Here is a 21,227-nt window from a genome sequence, read left to right on the forward strand (position 1 = left end):
ATGTGATGTGGTCCCTAAAAAAATGGTTTTGTAAATTTTGTTGGAAAAATGAGAAATTGCTGGTCAACTTTTAACCCTTATAGCTCCCTAATAAAAAAAAATTTGGGTTCCAAAATTGTGCTGATGTAAAGTAGACATGTGGGAAATGTTATTTATTAACTCTTTTGTGTGACATATCTCTCTGATTTAAGGGCATAAAAATTAAAATTTTGAAAATTGCTAAATTTTCGCAAAATTTCCATTTTTTTCACCAATAAACGCAAGTGATATCAAAGAAATTTTACCACAATCATGAAGTACAATATGTCACAAAAAAACATTCTTAGAATCAGGAGGATCCGTTGAAGCGTTCCAGAGTAATTACCTCATAAAGTGACAGTTGTCAGAATTGTAAAAATTGGCCTGGTCATTAACGTGCAAACCACCTTGGGTTGTAAAGGTGCAAGACACCAAAGTATAAAACCAAGCCAAAAACAAACATTAATTCCTTGCTTCTCCGGAAGGCAGATGTTTTCTTTTCTGTTTCTTTGGGTCAGCATGACCCTGGTCCCACTGGGTTAGGACCCCAGAACCAAGTGTCCATGTCCATATTTGACAGAGGTCCACAGGCCAACAGAGCAACAGGCCTTCCTGTCGAAGGGCACAGTTCCTGACCTGGCTGGAACAACAGGTCGTCTGTTTACCCCTCCCCATAACATTGGTCCTTATGACCAGGACACCGTCCATGGGAGGTACAGTCCCTCGTAACTCACCAGTGCATAGGATGGGGATACAGTCCATACAGAATTAAGTCCATAGGGGCATTGGGTCAAAGTCCTCAACTGGTTGGCAAGGTCCCCGGCGAAGGGTGTAGAACCCTCTCACAAGGCAAAGCACCCCCAACCAGCGTGGGGGAATAAGCAAGTGGCAAATCAACCTTCAGCCATCCGCAGCTACCACAGGCCCCCCTGGCCTTGAGGGTATCTCGAACAGTCCCTCCGATTCCTTTTAGGAGAAACAAACAGGCCTTCTGGCCATGAAGGTACCAACAGTCCTTCCAAAAATAACAAAGGCGAAGTGCCTTAAACTTAGTTTCCTGAGACTCGACTCGTCTTCAGTCTTCAAATAGTGGTTCCTCAGAACTCGACCCCTCAAAATAGCCCACTGGACCAATCGAGTAACTGCAACTGCCCAGAGGGCAACATGGTCACTGCTCAGGTGTCTCCTGGAATTTCTCCATCTTCTTCCAGACTCATCTCAGGCAGAACCAAGCCACTTCCAGATGAAGTCCTCAATGGAACTACCTGCACATCTGCATCAGGCTTCCAGAGTGAGGTTAAGCCCCAAAGTCCTTCCTGAAACTCCTCTACGATCTTCCTCCCCTCAGCATACCACTGCTCAACGCTTTTGAGGAATTCACTGCAGTTTCTTTGGGTTGGCAACAGAGCAGCATGCAATAGTTGCTGGCCTGCGTCCGGCCTTACTGAACGGGATAGAGCTGAGGCTTGCATACCTTCTGCAGTGGGTTCCACCTCTTCTTGGTACTCTGGAGTGATCACGGACTCTCCAGTCCCCCAAGCTGTGTACACTGAATGTCTCCCTTCAGGCTGAGACACAATAACTGGGGATAGTAGTATCTCTAGAACTACTTGATCGCAGTCATCAGGTCCCGAGGGCAGACAAGACTCCAAATCCCCACCAGTATTGTCCACTGCTTATGGGTCCACATATTGACTCTCACCACTCATATCTTCCATCTCTTTGTCATCACCGCAAATGCCCATTCGCCATGCAGGCTGGGCTCTTGTCTCATAATCACTGTGTGTCAGCACAACTGATGTCTTCTCCAGCTCCTTACCTCTCATGTGCTGGGACGAAAATGGTGCCAGTCGCTCTCTGACTACACGCTTCCTGCACATCTGGCTCTGCCTCTTCCTAGGCCGAATTTTTGACGCAAACGCTGCGTCACACTTCACTCTCAGCGGCTCTGCCTTCAGCCGCACCTCCTATCTTGGCATGCTGCCACTCCCTGGGCCGGACTTTACTCTGCGCCGCACCCTCTTCTTCAACGTATCTCCCATCCTGGGACGGATCTTGACTGCTGGACCCATCCTTCTCTGGGCCGAAACTCTTGGGGACTGGACACCTTTTTGTGCTCTTGGGCTACGTCCATTCCACGATAGGTGGTTCTTCTCCTGTTCTTTTCCACCACTGTCGCTATTTTGGAATCCATGCTTTGGGCTGCCATCTTGGGCCGCATGTCTTCCAACGCTTTTTCTTCTGCGTTCTGAGTTGGCTTTTCCCCGTTTTCTTAATGCGAGTACATTTGGCCGACTACGCCAAATGTAAGGTCTCCCAACGAGGTAGTCACAGGCGAGCTGTAGCCCGTACTCGCTCTGACACCCTACAGACAAGGTGTGTTCTCCCTCTGATGTGCTGCAGTGTATGTGGTGTGTTCCACTTACTTCTTACCAGCCGGTCTCATGTGCCTCCAGGGATTTCTCTTCTGGAACCAGGACAGCAATGAATTCAGGGGACACAAAGTTCATAATAACTGGGACTTTACTGGGTAACTGGGAGTATGTACAATATTTACAGGCAGATATAAAGGATAAGGCCCAACATACAGGTTGTCATCTTTCCCACAGGTACTTGATACAACTTTAGCCCTGGTTCCCAATTAAGTTGAAGCCTCTCTGTGGCTCTGTTCTCTAGCCCTAGAGAATCTTCCTCACCAAAGACAGTATATCCGGATCTGAGTTCTCTCCACGCACTAGCCTTGAGTCCTAACTTTTTCTGCAGTCCTGCAGACAGAATGCGCCCCTAGGTCCCTGACAACTCTCTCGAGGTTCCCAGGCCGGCTAAGGTGACTCTTGTGAAGAGATTCTTGGATCTGATGATCCGCTGTGCGGGATACTAAAGCCCACGTTTACCCTAGCAGCCAGTATATGGAGCCTGTCACTTTTCTGAAGTCCTGCACACAACTGACTGAACTCTCTTCCCGCCTCTGGAAAATACACAGAGATTCCAAAAGTAACCACCCACTATGGGTTGTCCTCACACATAGTTAACGCTCACACTGTCCTAAATGCCTGCTATGCTACTGGCAAACTTCACCTTTCACCTACATTCTAGACAGTAGCATCTTGTGGCCGTTTGTTAATACTACAGCCCACAAGGAAACATATCAGGAACAAAACATTATTCACATTCTATTCCACAGCAGCATTGATGTCTTCAGGGGGAACATGGCACCTGGACATCTCCTTACACAGTGACTTCAAAAATGCAGTTTTTGATACAAAACCTAAGAATGCAAAAGAACTGTGGAATGTAGTCCAGTCAGCTTGGGCTGGAATATCTGCTCGCAGGTGTCAGATGTTAGTTGACCCCATGACACACAGATATAAAGCAGTTATCAGAAATAAAGGTTATATAAGAAATATTAGTTCAGTGATTAACAGAAAAGTGAAGTCTGTAAACACATTTCAATTTATATTGTAAATATTCGAGTTTGTAAATGAAAATGTTGACACTGCTGTTTATTTGAGCAGCTTATTATTCCTTTTTATTCATTTTCAGTGTAAAAGATGATATTTTGTTCCTGTTTTCATTTGGAATTGAATGTGCAGCTCCCAGTGCATTTGTGTATATGGAAATAAATGCTATTATGTGGATTAAGCGTTTTCTCAGTTGTTTTAAACACACTGCTATTATTTTGCACATAACTGTATAGGCTCTTTGCAGTCTAATAGCTCATCATAATACACAATTCTACCTCCTTTGGAGATGGCAGTGGGTCCCCTTACCTCTTAGGCCCCTGTGCAGCTACGCAGATGAAGTGACGGCGGGCAAGGCCGCGCGTTGGTATCTATGATCTGGCCCAGCAAGATCCCCACAGACAGACTCTATCTTGATAACCGTATCTTTACTTGTATACATTTTTAACATAGCAGAACACAGTAAATGACAACCGTAAATGTTCACAGCAATAACGTGTACTTATAAGCTGACCCTCACTGTCCCTACTCACACGTTACCAGTCCTTTACTCCAGAAGGATGTGTCCCCCGTCGCAGGCCTGTCTGTCTTTGCAGGAAGGCGTCCCAGCCGAAGAAAAAAAACAGGAACAACAAATTTCGCTGAAAGGAAAGAATACTTTGGCCTCTCGCCAGAGGTCCCGCTTACAGTCTCTCTGATCCGGATAGCAGCTCTTGTGGATTCCCTTGTGTAGTCCACACTCCAGTAGTGGGAAGTGTAACAGCTGAATCCTTCAGCAGTGCGGAAGCTGGGGAAAGCTCTGAGGAAAAGATGTCAGATAACAGCAGCCGCGTTGAGAGTATCCTCTAAGGCACACACGAGGACCTGCACACCGTCCTGGTTCTTTTCACAGACTCTCTCAGACTCTCCGCGCGCTTTTTCCTGCTTCTCACTCTGGTCACGTGACTCTCTAGGGCGGGACACAGGAGACTCAGTCTTTTTCTCTGTCATCACACCCTGCGCAGGTGCAACCTCTGGCCACAAGGTGGCAACACCATCCTGCGTAATCATTTCTGTCACAGGCTCTATCTCAATTATCACAGAACAGCCAGAGCCTGCCAGCTCACTACACGCCCCCCCACTCAGAGGTTGGCAGTCCCTGTCAACGACTGGCTCCAGGGCGGCGATGGCTGTGGATGTGACAGGGGGCGGCTGGGAAGAGGGCCACACATATTGGTCTCTGTAGGACAGTCCTGGAGGTACCCCTGCCGTGGTCCTCATTGTCCGCCTAACGGGTTGGATCCCCTCTCTCCGATCAGTCACCCCACTCTCTTTCCCAGTCAAAATGTCAGTAGAGGAGGTAATCGGTTCAAGTGCGGCAGTCGGACGGACAGGGGTAGGCATGCATTCAATCTCTACATCCCCGGGGTCAGTGTCTCCGACAGTATTAGTGATATCCATCTCTCTAGGTATCACAGTAGGGGAGTCAGGCTGGGAACGGCAGGGGCGCAACATATTACGGTGCAAAGTTCGGATGCTGCCGCTGTCTTCGCCCTGCACTCGATAGACGGGGCCACTGGGGTACGGTTGTCCAATTACTCGATAGACTTCGGTCTCCCACTTGGGCCGGAGTTTCCCTTGCGGTTTCTTTATACGGACTAGGACCAGTTGACCTACATTCAGTGAGTCCTCTTGTACCGGAAGTGGGTCAGCGTGCACTTGATCATGGATTTGTCGGCCTACTAGCCGGTAGACAGTCTCCATTCTCTGGTGGTGTGTTTGTAGCCAGGAAGGATAGGTACCACAGGTATCTTCTTCGGAGCTAGACAGTTGCAACTCATGGATGGCTTTGCCTTGACGGCCAAAGAGAAGGGTGTATGGGGTGTATCCGGTGACGGAATGGACTTGATTATTATAGGCCCACAGCAGTTCTGGGAGGAATCGAGGCCAGTCAGGCTTTTTGTCTTCAGCCAGTGTCCGGATCAGTTGTAAGAGGGTCCGGTTAAAGCGTTCACACGTGCCATTCCCTTGTGGATGGTAAGGGGTGGTCCTGGACTTCTTGATTCCATACATCCGTTGGAGTTCTTCAATGACTCGCCCTTCGAAACAAGCCCCCTGATCAGAGTGTAGCTTCTCCGGACACCCGTAGACCTGAACGAATTGCTGACAGATGGCCTGTGCAGCTGATTCGGCAGTCTGATCCCTGGTAGCAACAGCGACGGCGAATTTCGTGAAGTGGTCCACCATCACGAGACAGTACTGGTAGCCACTATTCGCCGTTCCGATCAACAGATAGTCCACCATCAACAGTTCGAGGGGCCTCGACGTCTTAATAGTCTGGACGGGGGCACGCTGCTCCGCGGACTTGTGGAATTCACAGGTACGGCATTCTTGACAGATGTTTTCAACCAGCTTATGGAGCCCCGGACAAAAAATGAACTGCTGGGTCCACCGGAGGGTCTTGTCTATGCCGAAGTGGCCGTTCCTCCTGTGAGCTTAGCCCACCATCTCATGGGCCAACTGCACCGGGACGACAATCTGCAAACACTCCTCCAGCATATGGGATAAAAGGGCCCTGCGATACAGGACTCCATCTTTCACGATCAGCCGATCCCATTGGGCAAGCAGAGCCAAGGCTCCAGTCGATAGTCAGGCTCTCACTTCGGAGGGCGGTTTCTCTTGTTTATTCACATACTGTTTCAGTAAGACGTGCTCGGGATCTCGATCTTGAAGCTTGGCCCATTCTTGCTGGGACAGGGGAGATCCCACCACGGCTTCAATCCCTCCTACCGCATACTGGCGGCTATCTTCTATTTGCTTTGCGAGCAGGGCAAAGTCAGGCATCTCATCTTCCTCCAACTCTTCATCCCGGTCCCCCACTGGCGGGGATGATGTCACTCTAGACAGGCTTTCAGCATTCTGATTCTCGTTCCCCGCTCTGTATTTAATTTTGTACTGGAATCTAGAGAGCCTGGCCAACCAGCGCTGTTCCATTGCCCCTAGTTTGGCATTCTCTAGGTGGGCAAGAGAATTGTTGTCCGTCATGACCAGCACCTCCGCTCCTGTCAGATAGCTGGCAAATTTCTCCGTCATAGCCCAAGTCAGAGCCAAGAGTTCCAAGCAGAAGGAGCTGTAGTTGACGGGATTCTTTTCGGTATCACGGAGAGACCTACTGGCATAGGCTATCACGCGTTCTTTATTATCTTGAACTTGAGAGAGGACCGCCCCTAGACCTTGAAGGCTGGCGTCGGTGTGCAACTGAAACGGTAATGTGTAATCTGCATACGCCAGAACAGGGGGTGATGTTAGAGCAGCCTTAAGTGCCTGAAAGGATTTTTCTCGGTCAGGCCCCCAACTGATGCGTCGTCCTCTGGGACTGTTCGCAGTCCCTCGGAGAACCTCATGCAGTGGTTCAGCAAGCCGAACAAAGTCCTTGACAAACCGACGGTAGTAGACTGCCAGCCCCAGAAAAGCCCGGACTTCTTTGACGGTAGTTGGCTGCGGCCACTCTTGAACGGCTCCTATCTTCTCCGGAGAGAGCTGGACACCTTCGGCCGAGATCCGGTGACCCAAGTAGTCGATTTCCTGCTGGAACAGACAGCACTTGCTGGGCTTCAACTTCAAGCCGTGTCCCCTCAAGCGCAGGAACACTTGGCCAAGCTTGTGAAGATGATCCTCGAAGGTGGCGGAGTATACCACGATGTTGTCAAGGTATATCAGCGTAAACTCAAAGTTAAGGTCTCCCAGACAGCGTTCCATCAGTCTCTGAAAGGTCCCTGGTGCGTTATTCAAGCCGAACGGCATCCGGTCGAACTCATACAGGCCCATGGGAAGGATGAAGGCGGTCTTTTCCCTGTCCTTCTCACTCATTGGAACCTACCAATATCCACTGGCCAGGTCTAGGGACGAAAAATATTTGGCCTTCTTCAGGGCGGTCAGTGACTCTTCGATCCGAGGAAGTGGATATGAGTCCCGGATAGTGCAAGCGTTCAGCCTACGGTAGTCTACGCAAAATCTCAGGGAACCATCTTTCTTCTTGACTATCACCACGGGTGCAGCCCACGGGCTCTGGCTTTCACGTACCACTCCGGCGTGTAGCATGGATTCTAATAAGCTTTTCACTTCCTGGTATTGTTGAGGTGGTATCTGCCGGTACCTCTCGCGGATAGGGGGGGTATCGCCCGTGGGTATCTCGTGCTGGATACTGGTGGTACACCCAAAGTCTGTGTCATGCTTTGCAAAGGAGTCTTGGTGTTCCCGCATGAGTTCCTCCACTTGAGACACTTCTTGTTTGGTGTATTGGGACGTGTCTAGCTGTACTTTTTCCCGTAGTTTTCGCCCAATGTCTTCATCGTCTACTTGAGCGTTTATGGCTGAGACGGTTACCGTCCAGTCGCCTTCTGTAGACGGGGTGAATTTTAGGGGTCCAATGGGATTCACTTCCGTGGGTAGAGCATATACCCAGGCAAGTTGAGTGCCGGCTTCAAGGGCTAGGCCTACGTCTGCGGTGTTGTTTAGCCTGACAGGGACTCTCCCGTTCCTCACGACGGCTAGAGTGCGAGCAACTAGTGGGTTTAGCTTACCCCCACTTGGGGTCCTCGGCTCGATCAACACTTCAACCCCCTCAAGTTGTCGGTGGGTGTTAAGGGGTAAGGAAATGACTGTCTCTTTTTCAGCGGGCAAAGTAATACGGGTACGGCGTGGCACCGTAATGGCGGCTAGGGGTAGTTGTTCCTCTGCCATCTGTTGAAGTCCAACGGTCCGGATCACGCGCTGGAACGCCAGACGAGTCGGCTTATGTTTGGTGACTTTCTGCCAGTATTTGGGTCCTTTTCTTGTCAACAGCATAAGATCTAGGTCTTTCAAGATGTTCATTCCAACTATCACTGGGGTCTCGGAGCCAAAACCTTCCTTGACGATGACGATCCCTCATTTCCCTAAGTCCTGTCCGCAGGCCTTTGTGTCCATCCAAGCAACTCCGGTCACTGGAATGGGTAGATTATTAGCCGCAATAATCTTAATGGCGGTGTCTGGGTCACAAGCAGTTCTTGGTTTGAGGTAATTTTCGTAAAACTGTTCAGAGATCGTGGTCACTTGTGACCCGGTGTCCATCAGTCCCTGTTCGGCAATTCCTTCCAGGACAACTTCAAGTGTCGGGCTATTCGAGGCAAGAGCACTCCGCCGTCGGCTCTGTTTTTCCACACCCCTCTCTTTGGCCTCCCCTGCTGCGCGAGCCTCAGCTGCAGGGGTGTCTAGTTTAACGGCGGCCATTGTGGTGAGGCCCGGCGTGGTAGCTCTGCTTGTGGATATGGCTGGTCTGATCGAAATTCCCTTCGCTGGGGTGACTGAAGGTTTGTTCGTTGGTGCGACGGAGGTTTTTGCGGAGGGAAGTGTTGAGGACAACGATTTGCCCTATGGAGAGGATCACCGCATGACCAACACTGTCCCACGGGACGACTAGGCTGTCTTCGCTGGTCTCCCTGTCGGTCTAATGTTAACTGTAATACCTGTTTCTGTAAGTCTGCTACCATCTGTTTCAGGTCTTCCGTGTCACTGTTCGGATTTTTAATGTCAGATATGGATCTGCACGCAGCACCTGGAATCCCCACATCCATGACGGGTCCCCTTGAACGTTCTATGGCTTCCTGTTTGACTTCAGCAAAAGTAAGAGTCGGCATCATCCGGATCAAGTCCTGTAACGTGCGGTTAAGATACTGGTCTCTCAGTCCTTTTACAAATTGGTCTCTCAGTACCAGGTCACGAGGAGCCATACCAGCTAGTTGTTCCCCTTTTCCACAGGCTTGTTCAAGGAGTACCTGAAGGGCATTCGCATATTGGGGAATATCCTCCCATTCAAGCTGCGTCTGTCTAAAGAACATGTGTCGCAGTGCTCCCTGGTATGTGGTCAGCCCATAGGTGTTCTCCAGCACCCGCACCAAATCATCCACTGTACGCTGGCCCCTGACCGTCTCCAGTCTGACTGTCGTCCATGCCTCCCCCTCTAGCGTCAGTACCGCCATTTCTGCCAAGGTCTTAGGGTCAATATTATACATTTCCCCCAGTATCCGGACTTGTTCCGCCCACTCTGGTACAGGGTAGTTTCGTCCGCCAAATTTCCTGACCTGATTCACAATAGACACCGGCGGGGCTTTCTGACTGTATACGTGGCCTGGGTGGGAATCTTGTTGGTCATAGATCCTGCCGACTACGCCAGATGAAGTGACCGCGGGCAAGGCCACGCGTTGGTATCTATGATCTGGCCCAGCAAGATCCCCACAGACAGACTCTATCTTGATAACCGTATCTTTACTTGTATACATTTTTAACATAGCAGAACACAATAAATGACAACCGTAAATGTTCACAGCAATAACGTGTACTTATAAGCTGACCCTCACTGTCCCTACTCACACGTTACCAGTCCTTTACTCCAGAAGGATGTGTCCCCCGTCGCAGGCCTGTCTGTCTTTGCAGGAAGGCGTCCCAGCCGAAGAAAAAAAACAGGAACAACAAATTTCGCTGAAAGGAAGGAATACTTCGGCCTCTCGCCAGAGGTCCCGCTTACAGTCTCTCTGATCCGGATAGCAGCTCTTGTGGATTCCCTTGTGTAGTCCACACTCCAGTAGTGGGGAGTGTAACAGCTGAATCCTTCAGCAGTGCGGAAGCTGGGGAAAGCTCTGAGGAAAAGATGTCAGATAACAGCAGCCGCATTGAGAGTATCCTCTAAGGCACACACGAGGACCTGCACACCGTCCTGGTTCTTTTCACAGACACTCTCAGACTCTCCGCGCGCTTTTTCCTGCTTCTCACGTGACTCTCTAGGGCGGGACACAGGAGACTCAGTCTTTTTCTCTGTCATCACACCCTGCGCAGGTGCAACCTCTGGCCACAAGGTAACATAGTAACATAGTAACATAGTTTGTAAAGCCGAATAAAGACTTGTGTCCATCAAGTTCGACCTGTTAGTTCTGTAATTGCTAAAGTTGATCCAGAGGAGGGCAAAAACCCCAAATGATTTGGCCAATCTTCACCTGAGGAAAAATTCCCTCCCGACTCTGAAACCAGTAGTCAGAATAAATCCCTGTATCAACCTACTATTTTATTTTATTTTTAAGTATATGCTGAAATCTGCCTGGTATCTAGAAATGCATCCAGTCCCCGCTTGAACTGGTGTAGTGAATCCGACATTACCGTCTCCTCACTCAGTGAATTCCATATTCTCACTGCTCTTACCGTAAAGAACCCCTTCCTATGCTGGTGCTGAAACCTTTTGTCTTCCGGTCTTAGTGAGTGCCCTCTTGTTACCGTAATATCCCTCCTTTTGAACAAATCCCGGGCAAGATCTCTATACTGTCCCCTAACATATTTGTACACATTTATTATGTCCCCCCTCAACCTTCTCTTTTCCAGGCTGAATAGTTCTAGTTTTGCCAACCTCTCTGGGTATTGCAGTCCCTCCATTCCCTTTATTAATTTTGTTGCCCTCCTTTGTACCTTTTCAAGCTCATTTATATCTTTTCTATATATTGGGGCCCATAACTGAGCACAGTATTCCAAGTGTGGTCTGACCAGTGCTTTGTACAGTGGAAGAACAATGTTCTCATCCTTTGCAGCTATACCTCTTCTGATACATCCCATTACCCTGTTTGCCCTTACAGCAGCTGCCTGACTTTGGGCACTCCAATTTAGTTTGCTATCAATCAAGATGCCCAAGTCCTTCTCCATCTCTGAATTCCCCAATGATTTCCCATTCAGTGAGTACTGGTGACTTCCATTTTTCCTTCCCATATGTATGACCTTACATTTAAACCTCATTTGCCATTTAATGCTCCACCTACCCAGCTTATCCAAATCCCTCTGTAGGTCTGCACTGTCCTCTTTTGTATTAATTGTTTTACATAACTTTGTGTCATCTGCAAATATTGATATTTTACTATTTATCCCGTTGACTATGTCGTTAATAAAGATATTAAATAACATTGGGCCTAGTACAGACCCCTGTGGTACCTCACTAGTGACGCTTACCCAATCTGAGTATATTCCATTTATAACCACCCTCTGCCTTCTATCCTTTAGCCAGTTAGCTACCCACTTGCAGACATTTTCCCCCAGCCCCATCATTCTCATTTTGTATACCAACCTATTATGTGGCACGCTATCGAACGCTTTTGAGAAGTCGAGATACACGACATCCACTGGTTCCCCCTGATCTACTCGAGAGCTAACCTCCTCGTAGAAGTCAATCAGGTTTGTTTGGCAGGAGCGATTCCTCATGAATCCATGTTGGTTCGGGATTAAAACATTATTAGCATCAAGATGCTCCGTAATTGCCTCTTTAATGAAGCTTTCAAAAATTTTGCCCACAACAAGGTGGCAACACCATCCTGCGTAATCATTTCTGTCACAGGCTCTATCTCAATTATCACAGAACAGTCAGAGCCTGCCAGCTCACTACACAGGTCTGCCCCTTTTTTAAAGTTTTTGTTTCTGTTTTTGCGAGCAAAGATCTGCAAAAAAAAGACGGAGACATGTCTATTTATTGCTCCATGAAAAGGATCAAAATCAGCCATACAAGTCTATGGGTCCATGAAAATCACTGACAATACTAAGGAAACATCCATGTGCCATCCATGTATTGCCCATTTTTAATACTAAAATGTGTATTTTAGCATATGAGAAAATCACTGATGAAGCACTGATGGTAAAAACTGACACAAACTGAAAAAACACAAACTGTTTTTGCATACAAGAAAAACACTGATGTTTGAAATTAATTAATACGTTGCAAATTTCAAACTGCTTCACATCTGCAAGGAAAAAATAAGCAACGTGGGTGAGATTTTAGAAATACCATTCACTTTGATGGGACAGTAATAGTTCTTTTAATATCCATGCAAATTGGTTCTAGCACGAACTGCTAATGCACGGACTGACATTGTGGTCTGATCTCGGACTGATCTGCATGGACGTTTAATGAGCCCTAAATGTGTTTTTGCCACATTTTTTGCATGTTTTTTTCTGTGAAAAACAGGTCAAAATTGCGACGTGTACATACCCTTAGACTGCATGTACACATCTATTTACGTTTTTTCTCTTGACAAATCCGGACTCTTTTATTCCCACATGTCATCTATTTAGCTCCCATTTTGCATACATTTTTTCTCATGCATTTTTGTAACCTGAACAAGGTAAACTCATTTGTTTTTGACAGATCGCCATACATTTGAATGGTTGAATCTCAACTGCAAAAATGAATGAGAATAGGACATGCACTGATTTTAATGGAATGGACACAAGGATCCGTTAAAACAATGGTTTATTTAAACTCAGTTGGTCAGTTTGCTCTCCATTTTAACATAACATTAGAAATCGAATTAAAAAAACAGATGTGTGAATGTAGCCTAAAGAGGTAATAAGCATTATTCTGTAACCTAAGTGTTTGTCCTCCTAAGGTTGAAACAATTGGAGATGCTTATATGGTGGTCAGTGGTCTTCCTAATCGAAATGGAAATCGACATGCAATAGATATATGTAGGATGGCTTTGGATATTCTTAGTTTTATGGGTTCTTTTGAATTGAATCATTTGCCTGGATTGCCTGTATGGATCCGGATTGGAATTCACTCAGGTATGTAATTTACCTGGTACTTTAGATATTCTTTTCTTCTACCAGAAATGTAAGGTAAAGGAAACATTTCTTTAACGTTTTAAAAATGTTGCTAAATGTATTTTTTTTTGCAGTTGTTATGTCGGATGATATTCAGACTCTCATGCATACTTTGTTATAATTTATGATATATAGAAAACTTGTGCACACACTTTAATGTTTATTCACACATAGTGGTTTTAATCGCATATAACGATATTGAATAAACTGCATGCGATATTTACTGAGATTTTGCTGTAGATTTGCAATGCAGTAATCGACACCACGGTGAAACTCATCAAGTAAATATCAAAAATTAATATCACAATGATCCTCATGTGGCTATTACAATAGGATGGAATAAATTAGCTATGAAATATGCTATACTGAAAAAAGTCTAAGGCCACGGCCCCATTATCAGTATTTGGTCAGTATTTTTTCTCAGGAGTGGGAGCCAAAACCAGGAGTGGGTGATAAATCCAGAATTGGTGACTTGTTTCTATTACTCCTTTTCTCTGATTGTTCCTCATCTGGTTTTGGCTCCCACTCCTGAGAAACAACACTGACCAAATACTGATTGTGGGGCCGTGGCCTTAGTCTCATCATTAGAAGGAGTAGGAAATATGTCATAGACTCACTTTTCCTAAAGATCGGGGGGAAAATTCTAATACAGGGAAGATGGTGTCTTTTATCCTCCATTTTCATGAAGGTTGTTTGTCCCGGGGTTTGTGAAGTGGATAAGTTTCACCTGCAAATGTACAAGAGGCACAAAACAGACCATTCACTGATTTATGATAAATGTGAAGGATTTAAGTAAATCACAGACGTTGAAGTAAAAGAGGCTTCAACAGTTCTGATCATGCTAGGTTTCACCATATAGGCTTCACCTGGGGCTTAATCAGCAACCTTTTACTTTTTCTTTAAGTAGCCACTTTCTGCCAAACAAAAATATTTCAAATATCATACATCTACTTACACATTCTTGACATTCAATTAACATTCTCATTGCATTAATAATTAAGTGTACATATACTACATAACTGTTGGTTCATACATATTTTTCCATGTACCACATGTTCCACTACAACCAATAGAACTGCTTAAACTCTAAAGGAATTTATGAATGGAAAGGAGAATGTTTATATTCTGCTTAAACCCCCTCCCATAAAATGTTACCTTGTACAATGTTACCCATGTACAATCTTCCCACTTTCACATTCAAATGAAACCACATCATGTGAATATATGCCCAATCCAATAATGTTGCTAATTACGGAATATGCTCAACATTTCATACTGAAGGTATATGTGTAATGCATACAGTGGTGCCTGAAGGGTTCACAACCTTTCAACATTTTTCATATTTTTGCATGAATTTAACCTAAAACTACATCAAATTTGTTACGCTCACGCCCGGACTGTTTGGCGTGAGCGCGGTTAGTGGTTTAGTGGTCCCACGGGACCATGAACCGAGGAGTGCCTGGAGGGGCATGACTAGGGACCTCGCCAGATCCGACCACGGACGCACGGTGGCTTAATCGACTCCGTGGTCCGAGGCGGGACATGGGAGGCGGCCCAGGTGCTTCTCCAGGTCAGGCCCAGGTCACAGCTGTTGACCCACACAGGGGAATGCAAGAACAGGTAGGCATGACTGGTATGCAGACAAGCGGGTACTGTCAGGTAGGTAAAAAGGCTGGATAGGGACCAGTACAGACTAGGATAAAGGAGCAAAGCCGCAGGTGCGGTGGGCAAGCGGAGCAGGGCAGGGCAGAGGAAATCCGCAGGTGCGGAGGGCAAGCGGAGCGGGGCAGGGCGGAGCAAAGCCGCAGGTGCGGAGGGCAAGCGGAGCGGGGCAGGGTGGTGCAAAGCCGCAGGTGCGGAGGGCAAGCGGAGTGTGGCAGGGCGGAGCAAAGCCGCAGGTGCGGAGGGCAAGGGGAGCGGGGCAGGGCGGAGCAAAGCCGCAGGTGCGGAGAGCAAGCTGAGTGGGGCAGTGCAGAGCAAAGTCACAGGTACGGAGGGCAAGCATAGCTGGACAGGGCAGAGCAAAGCCGCAAGTGCGGACAGACTGGACATGGCTCTGTACACATGGAACAGACAGGGAAACACAGGAAGATAGCTAGAACACAGGAGGTAGATACAGAGGCAGGGAAACGGGACAAGCAGAACCAGATACACACAAGGTACTTGCTATGAAGTAGCAAGTGGACACAAAACTCACAAACAGTAGTACAGAGACAACAAGTAGGAGTTAAGTACTTGTTCAGACACTGCAGGAAAAGGGAAGGATCGGACATAGAGACAAACAGGTAACGGGCTAGGACACATTTCAGACAGGAACTGACACACGAACGAGCCTGGGCATTCAGCCCCCAGGGTGGCTGAAATAGACAAGATTCAGGACAGGACCTGGCAACTCAGTTGCACAGAACACACTGAAAGAATGTGTTGCTCAGGCACCTCCTACTGAGTGGAGGGGGTTTAAGTATCCAGTGACTCACAGCAATAGGCTGGGGACGCATTAGGACTGCGAAAACTGTAACTTTAAGAATCAGGAAGTAACAGCACTGCCGCCCTAAGCCAGCAGACAAGAGACATGCACACAACAAGAAAGGGAGCATAGTGTGCAGCCTGGATTGGTAGGTAAGTTGGCGGTCTTGCATGGTGGGAGATGGTAAGCCATGCCAGCACGCCGCCAGGGATGTTACAAAATTTATATATAAAGAGAACCAAATCAAACAAATGAGTTAAATTATTATACTTTATCATTTTTTATGGAGGAAAATGGTTTAATATCACATGTCTGTGACTGACAAAAGTATGTGAACCTTTGCTTTCAGTATTTGGTGTGACCCCCTAGCAATAATTGCATCTAAACATTCCTGGTAGTTGTTGATTGGTCCTGCATATCAGCTTGGAGGAATTTTAGCCCATTCCTCCCTACAAAACATCTTCAAGTCTGTTATGTTGTTGGGTTTTCTCCCATAAACTACTCACTTCAGGTCCTCCCAGTGCCAGTTTTAGGCACAGTATGGCTCTGGGCAAAAGTTAAAAAGTGGGGCCCCAAATGTGCTGTTGAGAACAATGATTTTTGTTCTAGCATAAACAATAGATTCACCCACTGAATGAGCATCAGTCTTCTCATTCACTAGACAATTGCCGACATGTTTACACCTATGAACTTTCGTCTGCCAGCCAGTATTTATAAATGGGGATGCTACATGCAGAGACCATATGTGACACAAACAATGTATGTTACACATACATATACACACACTGCATGTTACACACACATGTACAGTGGGGGAAATAAGTATTTGATCCCTTGCTGTTTTTGTAAGTTTTCCCACTGACAAAGACATGAACAGTCTATAATTTTCAAATAATGCAAAATATCCAAATAAAAAAAGAGAATATCCCCCAAAAAAATCAAGAAAATCACATTGTATAAATTAGATAATTTTTTTTTGCATTTTTCAGTGAAAAATAAGTATTTGGTCCCTCTGGCAAACAACACTTAATACTTGGTGGCAAAACCCTTGTTGGCAAGCACAGCAGTCAGACGTTGTTCGTTGTTGATGATGAGGTTTGCGCACATGTCAGGAGGAATTTTGGTCCACTCCTCTTTGCAGACCATCTCTAAATCGTTAAGATTTTGAGGCTGTCGCTTGGCAACTCAGAGCTTCAACCTCCTCCATAAGTTTTCTATGGGATTAAGGTCTAGAGACTGGCTAGGCTACTCCATGACCTTACTGTGCTTCTCTGAGCCACTCCTTTGTTGCCTTGGCTGTATGCTTTGGGTTATTGTCTTGCTGGAAGACCCAGCCACGACCCATCTTCAATGCTCTAACTGAGGGAAGGAGGTTGTTGGCCAAAATCTCACTATACATGACCCCATTCATCTTCCCTTCAGTACGGTGCAGTTGTCTTGTCCCCTTTGCAGAAAAGCACCCCCAAAGTATAATGTTTGCCCCACGACGCTTCACAGTTGGGATGATGTTCTTAGGGTTGTACTCATCCTTCTTCCTCCAAACACAGTGAGTTGAGTTAATGCCAAAGAGCTCATTTTTTGTCTTATCTGACCACAGCACCTTCTCCCAATAACACACAGAATCATCCAGGCGTTCATTGGCAAACTTCAGATGGGCCTGCACATGTGCCTTCTTGAGCAGGGGGACCTTGCGGGCACTGCAGGATTTTAAACCTTTAAAGCGTAATGTGTTACCAATGGTTTTCTTGGTGACTGTGGTCCCAGCTGCCTTGAGATCATTAACAGGTTCCCCCCGTGTAGTTTTCGGATGATCTCTCACCTTCCTCATGATCAAGGATATCCCACGAGGTGAAATTTTGCATGGTAACCCAGATCGGTGTCGATTGACAGTCATTTTGTATTTCTTCCATTTTCTTACTATTGCTCCAACAGTTGTCTCCTTCTCACCCAGCATCTTATTTATGGTTTTGTAGGCCATTCAAGCTTTGTGCAGGTCTATGATCTTGTCCCTGACTTCCTTAGAAAGCTCTTTGGTCTTGCCCATGTTGTAGAGGTTAGAGTCTGACTGATTAATTGAGTCTGTGGCCAGGAGTCTTTTATACAGGTGACTATGTAAGACAGCTGTCTTTAATGCAGGTAACGAGTTGATTAGGAGCATCTAACTGGTCTGTAGGAGCCAGAATGCATAATGGTTTGTAGGGGATGAAATACTTATTTCTCACTGCAAAATGCAAAAAAAATATCTAATTTATACAATGTGATTTTCTTGATTTTTTGGGGGGATATTCTATCTCTCAATGTTAAAATTAACCTACCCTTAAAATTATACTCTGTTCATGTCTTTGTCAATGGGCAAACTTACAAAAACAGCAAGGGATCAAATACTTATTTCCCCCACAGTATAGTGGTGTGAAAAAGTGTTTGCCCTTTTCCTGATTTCTTATTCTTTTGCATGTTTGTCACAATTAAATGTTTCAGATCACAAAACAAATTTAAATATTACACAAAGATAAACACAAGTAAATACAAAATGCAGTTTTTAAATTAAGGTCTTTATTATTAAGGGGAAAAGAAATCCAAACCTACGGGGCACTGTGTGTAAAAAAGTGATCCCCCCTCACTTAAAACATAACATTGATGAAACTTGGACTATTTTGTTTGCTGAATAGCAAAATCACTGACATCTGAAATAGGCCTTATGACAAAACCAAGACTTTGTACAGATTTCACAACTAATTTCTTCTGGCATAATACAGTAGCCACATGAGGGCCATTTTTATCTATATTTCTGCTGTTTATGAGGTTTGATAACATTACCCAGAGGATATCATACAAATTGATACTGCTACAAAAGTTGCTTTTCCATATCAAATAAATATGTTTCACCTGTAAAACCTGCATAGTCCAGGCAAATGCAGCAAACCTGTGTGTTTTTAGTTGCAGTAAACTGTAATAGAGATGAATGCTCATGTGTGACCTCAGAAAAAAATGTTAAAAAATTGAGATATAAAAGGGGGTGATAAAAGCATTGCTTAGTGCGACAGAAAGGTAGGTAATATCTTCATAAGAATTTATTAAAACAATATGGGCAATGCGTTTCAACAACGGACAGATGTCTTTCTCAGGCCAGGCAAGTAAGTAAGACATTGTTGAAACACGTAGCCCATATTTTTTTTAAAAAACTGTTACTTTTTATTCATGTAAAAATGTTAATAAAAATAATGAGAACATACACTTTAGCCTGGTAAGGTAGGTTACAATGAAGTACAAGGAGAAACAAATGAGTCGAGACCTATCACCAGCTGGATATCAATATAAAAATGCAAAGTTATTCATTCAAACAATGAAGAGAAAACCATGAGAGATATCTCGAACTAACCGTGAACCACCTTACCAAGTTGAGACATAACCTAAGACAGAGTAGAGACAAGAGACCCAGACTCACAAAGAAGGGGATGGGGAGAAGGTAATAATGAACCTAGCTGCTAAATTGAGCCCAAAAATAGTCCAATGGGGCCCAGATATTTTCAAACAAGTCCACGCCTGCATTTAGAATAACCGTCATGTATTCCATTCTGCGGATATCAGTTATTCTATTGAGCAGTTCTTGACATGAAGGAGGGTTGAGCCTCTTCCAATGAAGAGCTATAAGACTCCTGGCAGCCGTTAACAAATGTAGAAGCTATTTTGAAAAGTTTTTTCCCATACCTCTAGGAGTACCATTAAGAAGATAGATCAAAGAGGAAATTGAATCTCCATATATAGCATCTTCTGTATTAAGGCACTAACAGATTCCCAAAACCCACCTAGAGTGGGACAAGACCCGAAAATATGGAACAGCGTACCAAGACCATATTTTTTTTATAAATTCTTATGAAGATATTATCTGCCTTTCTGCCATATTCAACAGCACTTTTATCACTCCTTTTTAATCTAAATTGTGTTTCTTGGACTGGACCTACACCTGGGGCAACTGCAGCTGATTCCCTCCACCTCTGTATTTGAAACAGGGTAGTGCCTGGTATCTGCACATCCCTCCAAGGTGGGCGCACTACCATATATCCTTCTATCAGCCCTCTCCATCTCCAATTTATTAAGGATTTCTACACTATCGAGCGCTGCTTTTTTTTATTTCATTGCATTTGTGACGATAGGTTGTGCAGTTTGCATGTATTGACTTGTTTTTAAAGCTTTAAAATTCTACTTTTTTCTCTTTAAAATAATCAGAAGTTTCACACACTATTGCTTCACACACTATGATTCATGGCTTGCTGTAAACTGGTTTATCATATTTATTCTTGCCCAGGACCTTGTGCTGCTGGTGTGGTTGGGATTAAAATGCCAAGATATTGCCTTTTCGGTGACACTGTTAATACAGCTTCACGGATGGAGTCTACAGGATTACGTAAGAATCTTTTAAAATTTGTAAATAAGTATTTTAAATTGATCCCTCAACAACCAAAGTTGTTTGGTTCTAAATAGTTTTTGCAGTTTTTGATTGATTTTATTTTGCATTGAGCTAACTCCTACATTTCCATAGACAATGTATGCAGCTGTGGTGCCCATGCACTGATATCACTCTATTCCAATAGAATAACCTCCAGTGATCAGCAAGTATTCACCTATTCCTACTGGCTAAGATGGAAATAACCCTTTTATTCTGACTCCATAACTAAGCTGCAAGTGCGGGGCTCTTGACAATGCTTTGCTATAAATGTCTGCATTGAACCAGTACTCACACCAAGAACTTTGACAGTTATTCTCAGTTTCAGGCTGAAATTCTTACATTATGCACAACAGCAGATGAAAAGATTATTCTTAACCAGGGATGTAAAGAGTATGAACATAAGACAATGATGGCTGACTCAAAACTAACTAAATACAAAAAGAAGGGAGGGATTGCCTACATCAGAGATAAACTACAGAAAAACAATACAAACTTCAAAAGGGAAACTTATTGCATAGCAGTATAACGGCACTAGCAATGGGAAACACAACTTTCATTGAGTTAGATTTGACGCTTGTTTTCAAGTAACTTTTTTGGCTTCTGAATCCAAAAGTGACCCCATTTTTTCTCTATCACAGCAACTTTTTAAGCTACTGGATATCCTTCCTTTGCATCACAAACCATACAAAATGTACATTCAATGGAAAATAATGCAAAAAATAACCTGATTGTAATGTTTATTTAAAGCTATTTTGTTCATACAAAGGATATATTGTTACTGTAAGTCAAATTGTGTGAAAGTAGTAAAGTTAGGTAGCAGTTAAGGTAAAAATTTACACTTATAGTTTTTACTGCAGTGTTCAATCTGTGGACAATCTTGCCTGATGCTCCAACAATAGTCAGTCATCATTTGTATATCCCATCTACCCTGATACCGTCCCTTCATGGGAATTGGATGTCTCGCCTCCAGCAGTTCGCCCCCAGCAGTTCGCCCCCAGCAATTCGCCCCCAGGTACATTTTGCCCCCGCACATTTCGTCCCCAGCATTTGGCCCCCAGGATGTTTTGCCCCCGCACATTTCACCCCCGCACATTTCACCCCCGCACATATCGCCCCCAGTTTGCCCCCGGATGTTTCGCCCCCGGATGTTTTGTGTAGGGTGAGGCCTACTGATTCCAACTATGCCTCA

At 45.2% G+C, this 21,227-nt stretch overlaps 1 protein-coding gene across 1 annotated transcript in view; it reads left to right on the forward strand.

The window, feature by feature from the left end:
- GUCY2C (guanylate cyclase 2C) overlaps positions 1-21,227 on the forward strand; it is a 552,042-nt gene that overhangs the window by 474,506 nt on the left and 56,309 nt on the right. The window contains exons 23-24 of the mRNA XM_073644175.1: positions 12,911-13,085; positions 19,898-19,996. Coding sequence (XP_073500276.1) covers positions 12,911-13,085; positions 19,898-19,996 — 274 coding nt within the window. The remainder of the gene's footprint in view (positions 1-12,910; positions 13,086-19,897; positions 19,997-21,227) is intronic.

This window comes from Phyllobates terribilis, unplaced genomic scaffold, assembly GCF_046119375.1.
Source record: "Phyllobates terribilis strain yellow unplaced genomic scaffold, ASM4611937v1 Scaffold_8__6_contigs__length_399053987, whole genome shotgun sequence".
Lineage (NCBI taxonomy): Eukaryota > Metazoa > Chordata > Amphibia > Anura > Dendrobatidae > Phyllobates > Phyllobates terribilis.